This window comes from Brachycentrus maculatus, unplaced genomic scaffold (genome assembly GCF_059751285.1).
Source record: "Brachycentrus maculatus isolate JH-2025_06_01 unplaced genomic scaffold, ASM5975128v1 h1tg000092l, whole genome shotgun sequence".
NCBI lineage: Eukaryota > Metazoa > Arthropoda > Insecta > Trichoptera > Brachycentridae > Brachycentrus > Brachycentrus maculatus.
In genome coordinates, this window is record NW_028280846.1 from 28,258 (window position 1) to 45,617 (window position 17,360).

Genomic DNA, 17,360 nt, shown 5'->3' on the forward strand with positions numbered 1-17,360 from the left:
AGTGATCACTTAAACCAGCCTATGACGGTCGTCAGCCCCGTAAATGCCCATACTTCCATATTCTTCTTCATCTTTGATGAGATGTCAAAAAAAAATGATGAAAAAAATAATAATAAAAAAAAATAATAAAAATGTGTTCATATGGTACATGTATTTATTTGAAACTAAAAAATGGGACATACTATACAGAGATACTCGAATCTATGATTATGTGTTAATGATTTTTTTTATTTGAAAAAAAAAAAAAGAAATTGTGTTTTTATTATTTACAGAAATATTTCAATATCATACTATTTCTGTGAGCCTAAGAGGCTCATTATTAGAAAAAGGTACCAAATTGTGGTAGAGTGGGATCGAACCGAGAAACTGTGACTGAAACCACGGGACCACAACCCGACACAATCAAGATCGAGTCAAGATGAAATAAAGAAGTCCTTACGAAATCTATTACCTTCAACCCGTGCAGGCCACGTGGTATCATCACGTCATAATTTCAACGCTAAAAAAACACCCCTTTCTTAATCCGATTCACCCTTTGCATTATATTGAATTATGACATAAGTGCGCCTAACTTGGTCCATCTGTGTGTCATGATTGTCAGATATAGTGAAAACCAACAAAAAATCCAACCCTTATTCTTGAACTGCGATGATTAACGTATCATTTAGACGCGTGCTAAAGTATAATATAAGGGAAGAAAATAAGACACGAAGGGTAGATCTTCATTGTGTACTAGACATACGGAATTAGATAGATTATTTAAAATAAAATAATAAAAAAACACCCTTACTTTTGATGATTGTATGTAAAAATATTTGAATAATGACAAAAGTTTATGGGGTTTAATTATTTGTCAGCTGCCTGCCACGAGTTCAAATTTTTATAAAAAAATGTCATGTCACGCTCGCGTTTATACTTTATTTTCTTTTATATTTTTATTTTGAAACATAACTTTTTTACTCGTATAAATATATTCTGTTCATTTTAATACGTGTTTCAATGTATTCCGCATCATTTTCAAACACCATATGTAAAGCTACCATAAGTCTAAATTTTATAGTTGTGTCCTTGGGACTTTGAAGGTTGACGAGGGGGTAGGAGCTGTTTATAAATTATTTTATACAATATTATTCAATACTAAATAATATGGGCAGAGAACATGATAATAAAAATATTATATAAAATAATGAATAAAAAAAAAACATTATTTACGATTAAAATTTAAAGGGGTCTAATGTTGTTGCGAAAATATGTATTATGTATGCGAAAATAGTGTTAATGACCATGTGCATTGGTGCTTAATTTCTGTGGCCAAAATTGCTTTGATACGTCGTTTTGGGTATTAAAAGCGTGCCCTTTTACTGACACTTGTTATTCATGGTCAGTCCAGATTACGGTGATATATTTCGCGGTTCACCCATTCCTATCAGAGAGGAGAAAGGTTTTCATATGTAGATGGGAATTCGAATGGGGGACGTACGGTCATTGAGCGGGGGTTGGGAATCCTCTTATATTCGGTAGTTGATTTTTTTGGGCCGTGAAAAATTCAATGAAAGCGATGGGACGTATTGATAGGGCTGCCCAAAATTCACCCAAATTTTTATCTTAAAATGTATTTATATATTAAATATTAAATGAAACACCGATTTTTGGAGAAAATTGTTATGCCTTGTTATGGCACTTTTAACCAAAAAATTGTCACAAACAGTCTTATTAGCAAATCTGTAGTCACAAGTTTTATTTTTATATGTTTTTAATAATAAAATACAATTTCGTAGATTTTAAAAATCAGTGTTTGATTTTATCTCTTTAATTAATCACTCTTTTGTTATTCGTATCGTAGTCATACAGGAGAAAGTGACCAAGCGAATTTTTTACAAAAAACGTTATAATTGACTATTTGATATCTTATTAGCTAATAACTCCTAAATGGATAAAACCCAAATTTGTGAACAAGTATTTAGACACACTCAAAATATTGGATGTTAGACTATGTTTAGGGAATTTGAAATGATCAAGGTAGTTTAAACATATCGTAGTCGTACAGGAGAAAGTGACCAACTTCCAAAAAGTAAAATGTTCAGGAGGGCCATTTAAGTCACCTTTGCTTGGCAAGAAAATAAACATCAATGCAGTTAGTAATTTTTATCAAGTCAATATATTATACTTCCAAGCTTAAAATCCTTTGGGATTTTTTCAGGGAAATATTAAGCTAGTAAGATATCAAATAGTCAATGATCACGTTTTTGTAAAACAATGCACTTGGTCACTTTCTCCTGTATGACTACGATATGTAGGAGTTCCAAAAAAATATATTAGTAGAAATGTCAATCATCTGTAGAATGGTGAATGTTACACGTGTGTAAAGTGATCACTTATACAGCCTATAACAGATCATAAGCCCTGTAAATACTCAGAATTCCAAATTCTCCTTCGTCCATGTTGAGATGTTAAAAAAGCTTCATAAATTGTCCAATAAGTAATAATAATAATAAATTACAAATAAAATTTGAACACACTCAAAATGTTGATTTGTTTTGTCCTCCGTCAAAAAGAGGAAGAAGAAAAAACAATAAGTAAATTTGTATTCAAGAGAAAAATTGTAAAGTGACACCGCATTATTATCGTAGAAGGATTGGGAAAAAGAGTTTAAAAAAAGTGGAATTATAAAGGCGGGTTTACACACGACCCGTCCGTGCAAAGGTGGGGTCAGCCGTATGAATAGGCTTATGCTAAATAGACATCCCAGCCACGTGTTGGGGTCGTGACGTGTTCCAGGGCCTTAAAACGGGCCTTTACACCAATAAAAAATTAAATAATAAAACAAATTTAAAAACAAAATATAATAAAACATTTTTGGTATCTCCAAATTCTTGTTTATAAATCTGGGTTTTTCCAATTTAGGAGTTATTTTTACATTTTAACATCTCAAATTTGATAAAGAAGAATATAAAAGTCTGGGTGTTTACAGGGCTTTTGATCTGTAACAGCCTGGTTAAGTGAATACATGATAAAATATCTAATCTTAGTTACGTTAGTCATTTTACATGATAAAATATCTAATCTTAGTTACGCTGTGCCTCTCCAATAAAGAGACTAAGCTCTTGTGCTTGGAGAGGGACTTACACTCATTGATTATACTTAATATGGAATTATTTTTTTATTTTAAATTTTTTCATTTAAAATAAGTTTTTATAAGTAGTTTAATATCTTCCTTTTTGGATATCCGTAGGAAGGTAATTAAAATATATGATTCCCAAATATGAGTGAAAAATAAGAAACATTTATTTTTACCCTCTATGAGAATAGAATCTGGAACCTCCAGCGCTTTACCTAACCGTGTTGACTACTATACTAAGGAGGTGGGCTTAATCATATAATAAATTGTATTAATTTAAATATACAAATAAATGTATGTGTATATAAATATATATATATATATATATAAATATATATATATATATATATATATATATATATATATATATTATATATATATATATATATATATATATTGTATATATATATATATATATATATATATATATATATATATATATATATATATATATATTTATATATATATATATATATATATATATATATATATATATATATATATATATATTATATATATATATATATATATATATATATATTATATATATATATATATATATATTATATATAATATATATATGTATATATATATATATATATATATATATATATATATATATATATATATATATATATATATATATATATATATATATATATATATATATATATATATATATATATATATATATATATATATATATATATATATATATATATATATATATATATATATATATATATATATATATATATATATACATAGTAATACGTAATATTTTTCGAAATGATATGAAATTTCAACAGCATTTTTTAAATGCGTTCTTCACGATAAATTATGAGATAGTCATAGTTTTGATACCAATACTATCGTGTTTTTCTAATTAATAAGTGATAATGTAATAAAATCCCATTTAGTGGATGTTTTGGTACAATTTAATATAACTGCGCTGGTTATTTTGTCACCCACCTTTAAAACGCGTGTTTTTTTTTCAACCCCTGTCAAAAATTATGCTGGTGTATTGTAAAAATGTCACGGCGACATTTACTCGTACGGCGAGGGATGAATGAGTTTATAATTAACCGGTTTCAGTAAAGAGGGAGTAAAAAATGAATTGTCCCTAATTTAAGATACGCTGGGATGATTTTCTATTGAATTGTCGGTAAGCGGTATTTTTCGTGCAAACTGTACTAGCGTACAAGAGCAGAAGGAATATCTACCATATGTATGTTAGTAATATACGTTAGATATATGACGAATGGATAACTGTTATTTTATTATTTAGCAGATTTGGATGGTATTTGTTACATTTACATTGGTTTCTATTTTTTTACTGCTCAAGTTTTTTTGAGTGTGTCCAAATACTTGTTCACAAATCTGATTGTCTCCAATTATAGGAGTATTTTTCATATTATTTTTTGACATCTCATCAAAGATGAAGAATTTGGAAGTCTGGGCATTTACGAGGCTGACGAGCGTCATAGGTTGGTCTAAGTAAAAAAAATATAATAATAATAATAAGGTTTTGATGTCAAATCAAATAAATTAGGGGCTAGAGATACTTAGTGCTAAACCAAATTTGTGCACTGATTAGAGCTATTGGGGTATCTTTATTTATTTATATTTATACTAAACCTTGAGATAAAGTGTGCAGCCCTTTATTGGCTAATAATTTACACAAATTTCAAAGTAAAAAAATCCAAAACATTTTTTTAAACTACATTATACTTCAAATAAAAATAAATGAAACTAAAGATGTCAGTTTTTAATTTCACCTTGTTGACCAGTGTTGTTTACTTAATAAAACTCGTGGATAACGTACAAATGTACGTTTTTTTCAATATCGTATATTATTCAGTAATGAATCTTTATATAAGAATTTTAATCAGCTGCAATTTTAATACCAAAATCTCATTACGCGCAAACTGCTGTTTTGAGTAGTTGTACTCGACAGCTGCAGTTGACTCGCCGTCGAGTGTGCGTGGAATGGGATTTGTCTAACTCCCGCAGCTTATAGCGGTTGACTACGACTGCTTCGAGTGCCTAGTTCTCCTCAGATTTAAGATGACAGAAAAAAATGTCTAAGAATATCAATTATGCTTTGTCTAAGAACATATATGTCGAATAAAGCAGAATCTGGATACATCGACGCGTGAAACATTAGTAAGCTAGTGTAGTGATAAGTGTAATTTTGCTCTTTTTAAAATGTACCTATATTGCATGTTGGACGGGTGATATATAGATATGAATCAAATGTTTTTGACTATCCATCAAAAGTGGGCATAATCGATTCCATATCATTTTGGTGATTGAATGAAAACTATTATCTTTTTATTATTAGTTATATTTACAATAAGTAAATGTACAAATATCTGATTTACTGTACGAAACTCATTTAATTTAATTTAATTTAATACAGATATGTATATGTGTGTGTATAAACATATGTATGTACATATATAAAATGACCCAGGAATGTCTCCATTTCACAATGATACACTAAAGTCGTTTTATATTTTATTTTCTTCTATATGAAATTAGAAGATTTAAAAAATTTGTTTAAATATATTCATCAATCTGTTTAAAGCTTACACTGATCTGGTAAAGTTGATTAAATAATTGATTTTTCTTTTTTTAAATATTTGTTCTTAAAAAAACAGTATGCGTCAAATAACTATTTTTAACGCAAACTCGGTCGACGATTTAGGCATTGAAATTCAACTGTGTGTTGAAATTCCAAATCAATCGGTGAATTACTTTAGGAGACTTAAGATTTTTAACATCTTTATATTTGTACTAAAAAACAGTTCGTTTTTACCAACTATTTTTAACACAGCCCTCTAGTCGACTATTGAGGCATAATAAGTGTTAAATAAAAGACATAAATAACTGATTAAATACATATATTAAGTTTAAATTATTTAAAAAAGAAATGCTCGTATTTAAACAAAAAAAAAATCAGTGTTGGAAGAAAAATCTGTTTGTTATCAAAGTATATTAGAATATTTGCGCAGTTGTTATTATATACGAAAATATGCGATAATTTGCCAAATATAGTTTTTTGGGTTTTGTATGAAAAGATATTAAGATTTATTTTTACTTTTTATCTCCATTTATTGTGTTTGAAATAGTGAACGCGGGAGAAATTATTCATAGTATCCATAATTTGACAAATATATTTTTTTGATTGATTGTTGTTGTTCTCGAAATAATAAAATAATTGTTTATTATTTATTTAAATATTTCAATTACACTTTTAAGGTTTTTGGTGATCCTATAATTCTACAGCATAGTGAACAATGGATCAGGAACACAGAGGAGAGGTAGAGGAGAGATTGAATGCCCTTATCTAGAAAAGCGTTGAAAATAATAATATACGACCTATGTGTATGTACACATAATACAGTGTATGCAGCCTGATGTATACGGGCAAAGGTAGAAGAATACATTATTGTTTTCGCTTTCCATACAGCGTCCGTCAGCGGACCAATGGGAGGGCGAGTACGCGAGGTAACGAATGGCTCAAAATAAAATATACAAAAAAAACGACAAAAATGTGATTATTCTCGAATGTAAGAATAAGGCAAAATGATTTTAAAATTACAAAAATGTGACAATCATTTATGATTTACCAAAAAATATTCTTAAACGTAATGTAATAATATTATTTCTTCATACAAAAACGTATAGTACATTATTTTATTATTATTTTTTTATTATTATTTTTTTAATAAAGGAGTTGCATTTATTATTGACCTTGCAAATTATTGATTATGAAGTGGATTTTTGTTTCTTCTAAATAAAAAAGATGTTTTCTTTAAACATATTGTATGAAACAGGAGGGATAATATAGTGTGGGCCAATCAGGAACTTTTATGCATTTGCTCATTGCTATTTTTGATGTTATTCGCATGATTTAGATTGACATGGCAAATTTTGTTTATGAAACTAATGATTTGATTTATAAATGAAACCATTATTTCATTATTAAAATTCTCAAATTGTAAATGGTCAGTGTGCAATAAATAAAATAAAAAACACGTATGTGACATGTATGAACGTATAATTTGCGATGCATGTTTATACTCGCTTATCTCAAAGGAAGTATAAATATTAGCCACAAGTAAATTCTAGACACAAAGAAAATAGTATGCACTAGTATTTACAAAAAGAAATTTTACATTATTTCATATTTTTAATATAGTTTTAGCGTTTTGAACATTGCTATATTGTCAGTACCTCGCGATTGTTCGCGATATATTGAATCCAGTAAACGTGATAAACGAATCATAACTTTTACAAGAGTGGCTGTTACTTTTGGCCGACGCGTTACCGTGAGCGAAACAAACGAAAGCTGTGAGTGACGCGACAATAAGATAATGTACGGGGCCAAACAGGCGGCCGAAAGGGTTTAAAATTAGATATCACTGTCAACCATGGAAACGCGACAGAGAAAAGATAATATGAGAGGAAAAACGGGGTGAGTTGTGCTACTTATGGAAGTGGCGTTATTCCCGGTATATCGTACATGCCCAGCATTCCCTTTTTAGGAAAAGATTTGAAGGAAAATCACTTGAATCTTGAACTTCAGACAGTCATTTTTAACGTTAGTTTTACGTTGTAAATATATCTATTTCTTAAAATCTACATATAGTGACACATATTTCAAATCATTCCGCATCATTTTCAAACATCTTATGAAAATGTTGCGGAATGTATCGAAACACGTGTCACAATAGATTTTTAAAAATTGCTAAGTAAATCTTAAGTTTTAAATTAATGGATATTACAACAAGTGACTGCCGAATCAATTAATGAAAACATTTCAAGATTCCTGATTGATATATCTACACAAGTTAAGAAGTCTGGGTATTTAAAGGGCTTACGACCTATCTTTGGCTGGTTTAAGAAATCGCTTTGTACAAACACTGTGTAGGTGAATTCACTATTCTAAACATAATTGACAACCATTTAACGTAATTTTTTAAAAGTTGTTTATAAGTGTATGCTATGTGTTCAAATAAAGATACTTGCGAATTTTAATCATTATTGCTATAAAATTTCTACAAATTGAGGTGTGTACATGTACAATTCGATGGTAATTTTAAGTTTATCATCGTAAGTAACGGAATTACAGTGAAAAGATAAGGATTTAACTATGACGTATCGATAACTTTTTTCGGCAAAGAAAATTAATATTTATAGATTTTCGTTTCAGTATCTCTAACTTCCTGATATATTGATCGATAACCGGATTCAACATGATAAAGTCAATTGACATAAAAGTCCAGAACTTCAATTGATGTTGTCTACACTACAAAGCCAACGGATCATTATAAATTATAGAAATTTTGTGATTTTTGACCCGATAGTGTTGTGCATTAATTTATCTACGCCAAGCATCGAAATTACCACACTTTTTCAGTTAGTGGCATCAAAATATTTTATTTATTTATTTAAACTTCATGTACAGAAAAGAAATATGTACATTGGCGGGCTTTTTGCTCAAAAGCAATATATTCCAACCAACTTAAAACAGACTAGTAGTAGCTGTTTGCAATCAGAGGGTAGATAGTGCTTGAACATTTAAAATAAACATAAATTACAAATTACTGCTGTATTAATTAAGCAACTACATTATATTTAAAAAATTGATGATAATAAGGAAGACAAATGAAAAGGGTGTTTAGGGAAGGAAATAGAGGGAAAAGCTAAGGGATGAGGTTCAATGGACAGTTGGGATTCTAATGATAGATATTAATGTCTTAGACGTTTCTTAAAAGTTATCAGAGAAGGTGCATTTTTACAAGGTTTTTTTCATTATTGACGCATCCTTAATTAAATTTAAATTAAATAAAGACAAACTAAATTTTGTACTAAATCATTCTCGACTTGAAAAAGAGATCAATTACCTTTATGTATGAACTGAAATCGGAGTAAATTATGTGCACCTATTTGTATGAAACGAGACCATGACACTTATAAACAACACCTGTATATTTTTTGTACTTAGCCAAAGGCAGTCGTTCAAAACCTTTCACATAATGCCAAACGTAAAGATTCATTACTATAGTTGTCTCAACTTGATTTTAAACATCCATCGTCCCTCTTTTTATGAAAGAAGATGAAAGTCTGAGCATCGACTTGGCATTTGGCTGGCTTAAGCGATCACTTTATATGTATTGTATAACGTTCACCATTCTACCCATTATTGAACATTCATATTGCATCTAATCTTGAAACCTATATATGCAATGGTATCGTAACCTGCCATATGTAGGTACGATTTTCGATGCGTTTGGAAGTATGACTTATTGTAGCGACACTGGTTGAGAAATCGGTGCTTATTTAGTATTTATTAGCTTGCGCCTTCTTCTTCTTCTTCTATTTAATGGTTTTTCACCCATCTTGGGTGTTATAGCCAGTGTTGAGTTATTTTTTATTTACACTTTTACATTTGACTTTCAAGTGGTATTCCTGTTAGTGGGGTTAGTTTTATTAGTAATGTTAGTTTGTTTAGTGAGTTATCATACACCTTTACAAATATATACAGTTAATTTTAAGATATTTACAAATTATTTTTAATACAAGTTTGTTAGGGGAGGTTAATAAGGTTAAGATGTTAGTGGGAAATGTTTCATGTTTCACATCAAGTTGAGATACCTTTAATATTGGCATCTCCTCTGCAGGGTGAATAATCCATTGTCTGATATAATAAATAGTATTAATATTTTAAAGATTCATAGTTAATTGTTATATTGTTGGGTGAATTATTAAAGTATTAGGCTAAATGGTACAACCGTATTTCATGGTGATTTAAAAAAGGTTTATAAGTGTAATTGATTGATTACTCACCACTATGCATGGTGTTGGATTCAGCATCCGCTACTTCAGCTCTTGTTTTTCTTCCATCTTCAGGTGAAGAACTGGTATCCATGGGATGTTCTTGTTTAATCTGTGGTTTTACGTCTTCTTCAAGAGAGCTGGACGCTATGGGGGAACTGGACGCTCGTCTTTTAGGGGTGTTGGAATCGCCATCTAAATACAGAAACCAAACGTAAATAAAACATATTGCTTCCAAAGACAAATTTATATTAAGAATTACTGCATTCAAAGCACCATTTATTTTATTCACTGCATTGACCCTTATTTCAATATCTTTATCCACATTTCCATCCCTTGAGAACATACTTCCTATATATTAAAAAAAAAACTTGTTGCAGGCATTTATCATGTACGTTAATTTTGCATTTAGTTACATCTAAAAAAAATACAAATCAAAATAAAACTAAACCATGTAATTTATATTTATAGCACTAACTTTGTGATTCCCTATTTTAATTATATAAAAAACCACCACTTGCAAATTGATAGGATTTACATAATGCGACACAAAATCAAATTGCATTAAAAGAGACTTCAAATTTCATTAAATATATATAAAACCCTTATCCGCACCCCAATGGTGTATAGGGCACTGCTTTACATAAACGCAGTGTTATCTTGATCGTTTACACATGAAGGAAAGGTGATCAGCCCCCCGCTTCAGGACCAGTCCAGGGTAATATTGAATAAATATTACAGTGAAAAAAAATCACTTATATTTACTTGACCCCCCTGGGAATCGAACCCGGGACCTCCAGAACGGTAGCCGAGCGTGCTGACCATTACACTACGGAGGCGAATAATTTCATTAAAAGAGAGAGAAAAAAAAAGTCAAATTGTCCCTTTTCCAATTTGATGTCTCCACTCGACAAACTGTGACACATTTAGTGTAAAAACTAAAGATAACCAATTCCCAAGGCTAGATTACAACATCGCTAATGAATTCAAGCACACACTCGTTTACAGTTAATCACTAATTTATTGACGCTCTACTATTTATTTTGCAACAAAATGATCGCCTGTGGAACAAAAAGACAGACAGGAAATTAAATACGAAATGCAAATGTCGACTAAAATGGCCACAAAATATTTTTCAAACAGAAGCCAACTGAGTCAATAAGTGATCACATGTTGACCGGTCTCAAGCACCCAACTGTGATACGAGCAACGAGTTATCATTTAAAGTGGAAAATTATCTTTCTATCCTTTTGGAATATAATTTCGAGTACATAACGTGTTGTGAATACATTACTTAAGCAAATAAATACCTTGGCCAAAAATATACATTAAATGGCTTTGTTTTAAATTGAGTTTTACTTGGTAAATACCACTATTTTCAGTAGACTATACCAGTAAACACTGAAGTTGCAAGCAATCGTCATCATTGGAAATAGTGGTATTTACCAAGTAAAACTTAAATTAAAAGTGGATAGATATTAAGTGTGTACAAATAATTGTTATAATCCATATTTGTGAACAAGTATTTGGAAACAGTCAAAATGTTGTAAATTTACAATATTTGTGAACAAAGAAATTCAGTGAAGCTCAAGTGTCCATGGAAAGATCCATGCTTGGTTCAAACCTGAGGGATAAAATAAAAAATGAAGATACTACGAAAAGAACCACAGTAGAAGATATCATGGATCGCGTGGCAAAACTCAAATGGCAGTGAGCAGGACATATTGCAAGACAGGGCCCCACAAGAGAGGTGTCGGAAGAACCCAAAAAAGATAGTTCGACGGCATTGTCGCTGTAGGGGGTAAAAACAAGCTGCAAGCAGCAACAACCGGAGAAAATGGAAAGAAGGGAAAAGGCCTATATCCAGCAGTGAAAGTCAGAGGACTTATGAAGAAGAACAAGAAGAAATGAAAAAAGATTTGGACTCAGATATTAGTGATATTTAAGTCTCTCGCCATCGTGCAGGTGGTGACATAGTCGCTGTGGGGGGTAAAAACTGACTGCAAGCAGCAACCAACCGAAGGAAATGGAAAGAAGGAGAAGAGGCCTATATCCAGTAGTGAAAGTCAGAGGACTTATGAAGAAGAACAAGAAGAAGTGAAAAAAGATTTGGACACAGATATTAGTGATATTTAAGTCTCTCGCCATCGTGCAGGTGGTGACATAGTTGCTGTGGGGGGTAAAAACTGACTGCAAGCAGCAACCAACCGGAGGAAATGGAAAGAAGGGGAAGAGGCCAATATCCAGCAGTGGAGGTCAGAGGGCTCATGAAGAAGAACAATAAGAAGAAATGAACAATGATTTGATCACAGATATTGGAGATGGAAGAGGCCTATATCCAGCAGTGGAGGTCAGAGGGCTTATGAAGAAATCAAGTCTCTTACCGTCGTGCAGTCGCTTGGGCGTGCTGGACGCGGCGCCGTCCTGCTGCAGGTGGTGCGGCGCGGGCAGGGCGGGCGAGGCGGGCGGCGGCGTGTGCACGCGGGCCGCCCCCGCCTTGCCGGAGCGCGCCCCGACGCCCATGGGCGCCGAGATGGACTGGCGGCGCGCGTTGGCCACGCCGAGTGGCCGGCCGCCGTCGTCGCTGTCGCGGTCGGCATTGGGTCCTGGGAACGATGGTATGCATATTAACGTCTCAACAACGATGAAGAAGAGTAGTCATAAAATAATGAGAGAACAAAATCACTTGCAACAGTGGTGAATGTTACGCGTGTTACATTCACCATTCTACCCATGGTTGGAAACCGCAGTACTCGAATTTCGGGAACTATTTTTTTTTTAAATACATAAATAAATTAATAAAACACAAAGGTAATAAATATTTGTATTTTATTATTTACAAAAATACTTTTTTCAATTTCATACTATATCTGTGAGCCTTAGCGGCTCATTTACGTTTAATAGGTTATATATTTTATAGTTTAATAGGTTCGTGGTAATATCTTTTCATTTTTAATATGATAAATTTTACTTGATAAATACCAATATTTCTTAAAATCTATTGTGACACGTGGTTCAATGCATTCTGCATCATTTTCAAACACCGTATGTGAAAGTAGGCTTTAATTTTAGTGATGTATCCTTGGGACATTGAATGATGAAGAGGGGGTAGGAACTGTTTCTCAAAAAAATAGGCTTAGCTTCACATACAATAGATTTTAAGAAATTCTGGTGTTTACCAAGTAACAATTATATTAAAATGAATATACATAAATGAAAAAGAGAGGGAGATTTTTTTTCGTATTTTTATCTACTGACTTAACTACTCTCTCTCTCTCTCTCACACTTCAGGCTTTTTTAAGTAAAGAAGAAATTTTCAAATTAATTATCTTACCTTGCGGAAAGCACTGGGAGAAGTTCTCCTTATTGCAGGCTAGGACCTTGTGCTGGATGAAGCGGACGATGTCAGCCAAGGCGAAAGCCTTCTGACAACCCCCACAAGTCAGCAAGTCCTGCGTGGAGTCTCCTTCGGCGCTGTCTGCGTCCGCTAATGAAAAAAAAAACAAAATTAACATTTAAGCCATAAAAAACATATTAACAACTAGTTAAACTACATGAATGATCGAGGGAACTAACGCTAGAGGAGGACCATGCCGCAAATACTCGTAACTTTGCGACTCGTACCAGGAAATGGGCTGTTCAACGTATGAGAAGCTAAAGAGGGTGTCGCATTATAGACCGGAATGGCGAAGGAGTTGTCATTAGTTGCTGTATACCAATCCACAAGATTGAGACCACAGATGACGAAGAAATTCAATGTCAAAATAGCAAGAAATGTGAAAAAGAACAAACGCTATTTTACAAGGAAATGCCTGTATAAGTACTACTGCGCCGTTTCGCGGTAAGGGTAAGAAGATGAAACAGGTAAAATGACTCACACGTCTGTCCTAACATATGTAAGTACCCCCTAGCTTCCTCTACATCCATATATCTAGTCAAACAACTACACAGTTTATGTAGACTTTTGATACGACCAGATTTTAGATTCTTAGTGGTTAGGAATAGTGAGAGTGAGATGATCTTAAGAAAATAAAACGCATTTGTTTTCTAAATCATTTCCACTATCTTCTTTTCCCCAATTTCACAGTGCAGTGCCTTGAAGTAGTATTTTACGAAAATGGCGCTACCTATATAAATTATCACAACTTATTATTTGGTCGTGCCAAGTCCATCTTGTCATTATCATTGTGTTCTCCTGTTCACAATTCTCAAATCCACTTTTTTAATAATTCTTTCGTTATTCGTACGTTCCACAATCTTGATCATTTAAAATTCCCTAAACATAGTCTTACATTGTAGATAATCTGAATATTTTGAAAATTATTGAATATCTGAAAGTTTACGAACAAATTAATTTTGTATCTAGAAAATAATGTGTATTTTTATCAGTCAGAAAGAATAAAATTCTATTTTTACACGCTCTGTGGTAAATATTAAAATGAAATCTTTTCTTTTCGGAGTTTTGTTGCCATCAGGTGTGGTGTGGTCAGGGGACATTGTGTGTGTTTCTATATAATTTAGAAACAGCCTGCCGGATTTCTCGGTACATCATGAGCCACTCGCATTGTGTGGGGAAAAGATCCACATATTTACACACGGCGATACTGTGTACATAAGCGGACATGTTTGCTCGGTGCTTGCTAAACAAATGCTGGATGAGGCAGTGTGTTTACAAGTTTTATTCCACCTTTTATTCGCTGCTTTTCTTCGAGGTCCATTATTAGGTTCAAACAAACAGGTCTTATTGTGGTGTCCACGCCGGACTTACGACACAGGAAACCATCTTTGTCTCATTCTTCATTGGAAACAAAAAATAAACATTAACAACACTTCGAGCATATCCAAATAAAATACTTTCTCACAAATCTAGATTATCTCTACTTTTTTACATTTTATAACATCTCAACACAGATGATGAATTATATGGAAATTTGGGTTTATGACAGAGAAAAGTTTATGACCTGTCATAGGCTCGATTCAGGCATTTCCCAGCATGTTAATATTATTCGGGTTCACATATTGCATAAATCCAAATAAGAGGGTCTTTACTTTATAAAAGCTTTCTCAATCCAACATAAATAGCCGTTGCGAACTCATATATACGTTGTCATGAGATTTACCATATATCTAGGAGTTCTAGTAAAATTACATTAATATAATTAGTAAAACTTGAGTAGTGTGGTTGTCAATCATGGGTAGAATTGGTAAATATTACAAGTGTGTAAAGTGATCACTTGACCAAACCTATGAAAGGTTGTAAGCTCTGTAAATACCCAGACTTCAATGTTATTCTTCATCTATGTTGAGATATCAAAAAATGTATGAAATAATAATTTTTTAATATTACACATGTGTATATAAACACTTTGGCTGTTCTTTTTATAAAACTGAACTCAAATTTTAAAATTCACTAAAAGATTTATTGAATATTGTTTTTTCAAAAGCACTGGTGATACCTTGAATGATATTTACTAACTGGCGTAAAATTAGTGAAATGGTAATTTTATTTAATAGTACGCTATAGGTGATAATAAGACTGTAAAAGTGACCGTGTACATGAGAATATAAATTATTATCATTTGGTCGTGATGTTTTAATTACAGAAAAGAAACAATTAATGGAAAGTCGTGGCTAGCCATCGAGTATTTAATAATAGATAACATACACAGGGTGGCGCAAAATTAACTACCCTATAGGAAGATGTTGTAATTTTTGCAAATGGCGTCAATTTACGTCAATCATAATTGACATTTGTGAATTGCAAGTGCAGTATATAAACGAATTGATAAAACGGGCCCAAATGTGTATCCATATGACATCCGTATGACATCTTTTCCACTTAAGAGAAAAAGATGTAAAGGTCCTAATTTGGGGGTGTGGTGAAGAAGAGGAAGACGGTCAGATTGAATAAGTATTTATTTATCGAAAGGTGGTACATAACGCGGTGGAGTGTAGCGATGACGTAGTGTGACGTGGCGGGGTCGAATCGATGACGTATCTACGGCGTTGTGGTGTTGTGGCAGCGTAGATGTACTGTCTGGCTGGCCGGAGTATCTTCGTGATGTTGACGAGGGTGCTGGACTGGAGATCGTAGCGAGGTCTTGATGCGGTGTTCTCGTGACGGCGTCGGTAGACGGGTGTCGACTGTATGATGGTACTGGCTACGTTCCCAGTGGAGTGAAATGTCGATCTTCGATGTCGATCTTTGTAGTCGTAAAGATTTCCATCAAACAAAATTATTTATTTTTTATCAAATAAAAATGCAATTTTCACACAAAATGGATGGTTTATGATACCACTTTAAATCTGTTTGCATACTGCAGTTGTTTCATTCACAAATGTTAAATATGATCGACGTGAAACACCATATGCAAAAATTATAATATCTTGCGATAGGGTGATTCATTTTGCGCCACCCTGTATTAAAGCCTTGAATAAAATCGTCATGAAATGGAGCATGACTTGTAATATTAATTAAATTAATTATCGACCAGCCATGTTTGCAGTGATTATAAAAAAAATATTTTAATCAAAAAGTAATCACGACATAATTTTTCATTTAAAAAAAAAAATATTAAGTTTGTCTGCCTAATCTAAATCGGCGGGTATGTATGTATGTATTTTGTCTGCCTCTATGGTGTAATGATCAGCACGCTCGGCTACCGTTCTGTAGGTCCCGGGTTCGATTTCCAGGGGGGTTCAAATAAAGAAAAGTGATTTTCCACTGTAATATTTATTAAATATTACCCTGGACTGGTACCTGAAGCGGAGGGCTGATCACCTTTCCTTCATGTGTAAAAACGATCAAGATAACTCTGCGTTATATGACGCAGTACCCTATGCACCATTTGGGTGCGGATAAGGGTTTTATTATTATTATTAAAAAAATTACTCGTATACAATGAACAATGTTTTAGGAGCACTGGATATGTTTTATTTGTGACAAATATTGTTTAAATTTTTGTGACAATTTTTTAAATAGGAGCAGCATAAGTATTGCTCATTTTACAACAGATTTCAAGTTACTCTGTTGACGAAAAAAGAAAGAAAGGTAAGTGAAAAAAATGACCTCTCCCAGCATACAGCTGACATGCAGAGTGTTGTAAGTACAAATTTGAATAAAAATGTATTTGACATTAAGAAATTCGAACAAAAAAAGTGACTCGTCAGATAACAACGGGTGAGGCATAACAATTGTCGCCAGTTTACGTACAGATAATGATATGCCTACCACCCGACATTCTGCAACAATAACCTCATAAAAACCTACACATAAAGGCAGGGCTGTCAAAAATAAGAAAAAATAAATAAAGGTTTGACACTCAATAATTGTAAAAAAAAATTAACACAGCTTTCTTGATCTCCTGATATTTTTTTTCACTTTGTGGCAGATGCG

At 32.4% G+C, this 17,360-nt stretch overlaps 1 protein-coding gene across 1 annotated transcript in view; it reads right to left on the reverse strand.

The window, feature by feature from the left end:
* LOC148310494 (BCL11 transcription factor A-like) overlaps window positions 1-17,360 on the reverse strand; it is a 99,369-nt gene that overhangs the window by 14,964 nt on the left and 67,045 nt on the right. The window contains exons 2-4 of the mRNA XM_088258330.1: window positions 13,299-13,451; window positions 12,349-12,570; window positions 9,977-10,159 (exon numbers count right to left, since the gene is read on the reverse strand). Coding sequence (XP_088114456.1) covers window positions 9,977-10,159; window positions 12,349-12,570; window positions 13,299-13,451 — 558 coding nt within the window. The remainder of the gene's footprint in view (window positions 1-9,976; window positions 10,160-12,348; window positions 12,571-13,298; window positions 13,452-17,360) is intronic.